At 36.5% G+C, this 1,709-nt stretch overlaps 1 protein-coding gene across 1 annotated transcript in view; it reads left to right on the top strand.

Annotated features, from left to right (window-relative positions):
• capn5a (calpain 5a) overlaps positions 1–1,407 on the top strand; it is a 21,166-nt gene extending 19,759 nt beyond the window's left edge. The window contains exon 13 of the mRNA XM_060877549.1: positions 1–1,407. This exon is cut by the window's left edge and continues 169 nt beyond it. Coding sequence (XP_060733532.1) covers positions 1–14 — 14 coding nt within the window. The 3' untranslated portion in view covers positions 15–1,407.
• The last annotated feature ends 302 nt before the right edge of the window (positions 1,408–1,709 follow it).

A 1,709-nucleotide genomic window follows, 5' to 3' on the forward strand; every position in this document is an offset into this window, starting at 1 on the left:
TCACCAACATCTGAGGACATCCAGGTCAGCCGTAATCGAGAGGAGCATGAAGATAAACTTCAGAGCTGTGTGGATTTGTCTGCTATACGTGAAACTTTGATAATATGGAGAGCACTTTTCTTGGATGTAGTTTACATACTGTGTACTTTTACCAGACACTTCTAACCACTTTTGTCTGCAGTGGGGATTTACATGTTTAATAGTAATGGCCTTAATGACTTATGTTTACATGATCTCTCGGACCAAAATCAGCATGATATTACATTCTATCTAACATGTGGAATTGCGCTAGATGTAAGACCCAGTGCCAATATTCATCCAGGGAAAGCACTTCCTATGCGATCCTATATATTCCCTTAAACGTATATCTGTTGCCAATTAATCATCCAACCTTTTAACAGCCATAAAATATTAAGAGCTGGACAGTAATTAAGCATGTTTACATAGTTAAAACTCAGGAAACTGCACGATTGCATCAGGCCATATTAGTGCTGTCTTCATATAGCCTAGTAGCCCCAGACTTCTATCTCTGTAGAACACACCACCCTCAGCAGGACATCAGCGCCTCAGCTGCGGCTGAAATTCCAACCTTTTAAACCAGTGCTCTTATTAATATACTTTATTAGGTGCCTTTCTATCATAAAGTTTATCAAGAACCTTTTCTGTTTCAACCTCTTTCACTAGTAATAGTATTGTTACTGTTTTAAAACTCGAGGTTATATGACCGTTCTGCACCACTACGGCTTTGTCCTTCGGCTCAGTTCATGCGTCTTGGTTAAGTTCAGCAGCTCACATCTGTATTAGAATGTGACGCTAGAGTATACAGCATGTTTGGTTTACTTTCTGCAGTTGGGGCAATTTAGATTGGAATTCATGGAGGCTTTGACTACTTCATTTTAATTCAGTACATACAGACTAGATATTGCAGATGTGAATGTACACTTAGTTTACATTTCTGGGGACCAGGAAGTACTGAGCCAGAGCTTGCTGTTCTCAATGTTCTTGTCAGTGACCGGACAATGAAGCCATACATGCCTTTTTTTTTTTTTTTTTTTTAAATCACTCTCTTTAAAAAGACAAGCAATGATTAGAGCTTGTTTTATATCAGTAGCACAGCAACACAACCATTTCCATAACTTGTTTGTTTTTACATAAGTGTTGAATAAGTATACGAGGGATTTGTTGTGTACATTTAGATGGCAAGACTCCATCAAAATACGGAAATGCTGGTTAAAATATGACCAAAATGTCCACTTGGTGGCAGTACATAATCAAAAAGCCCCAAGAGTACTGTGTTTATCCCTCTATAGTTCTATTGAGGTCTTTTGTTTACTCTCTTGTTTACTCTGTTGCCTTCAAGTGAAACTCTTGATATGCAGTATGTTTTACTAACCTTTTTTTTTTTTTTTTTTTTTTTTAATTAAAAAAAACACGTGGAAAATTTTTCTGCCAAACATGTACCTTCTCTTTAAACAGATGCTATAAGGTTGAGACAAATATTACAACACAGATATCATCATTTGTTCAGGCTAAATTAATGGTACATAATAAACTATACACCTTGCCTATCAAGGCTGATGGTAAAGCTGAGGTGTGTGCATGCTATGAAATTCCTACCAAAGATGTGCAATGAAGTGCCATTTATTTAATTTTATAGTATTTTTTTTTTTCACTTAAGAAACTTGGATGTTTCAAACCTTGTGCCTTTA

The sequence above is a fragment of the Tachysurus vachellii genome, chromosome 9, assembly GCF_030014155.1.
Source record: "Tachysurus vachellii isolate PV-2020 chromosome 9, HZAU_Pvac_v1, whole genome shotgun sequence".
NCBI classification, from domain to species: Eukaryota; Metazoa; Chordata; class Actinopteri; order Siluriformes; family Bagridae; genus Tachysurus; species Tachysurus vachellii.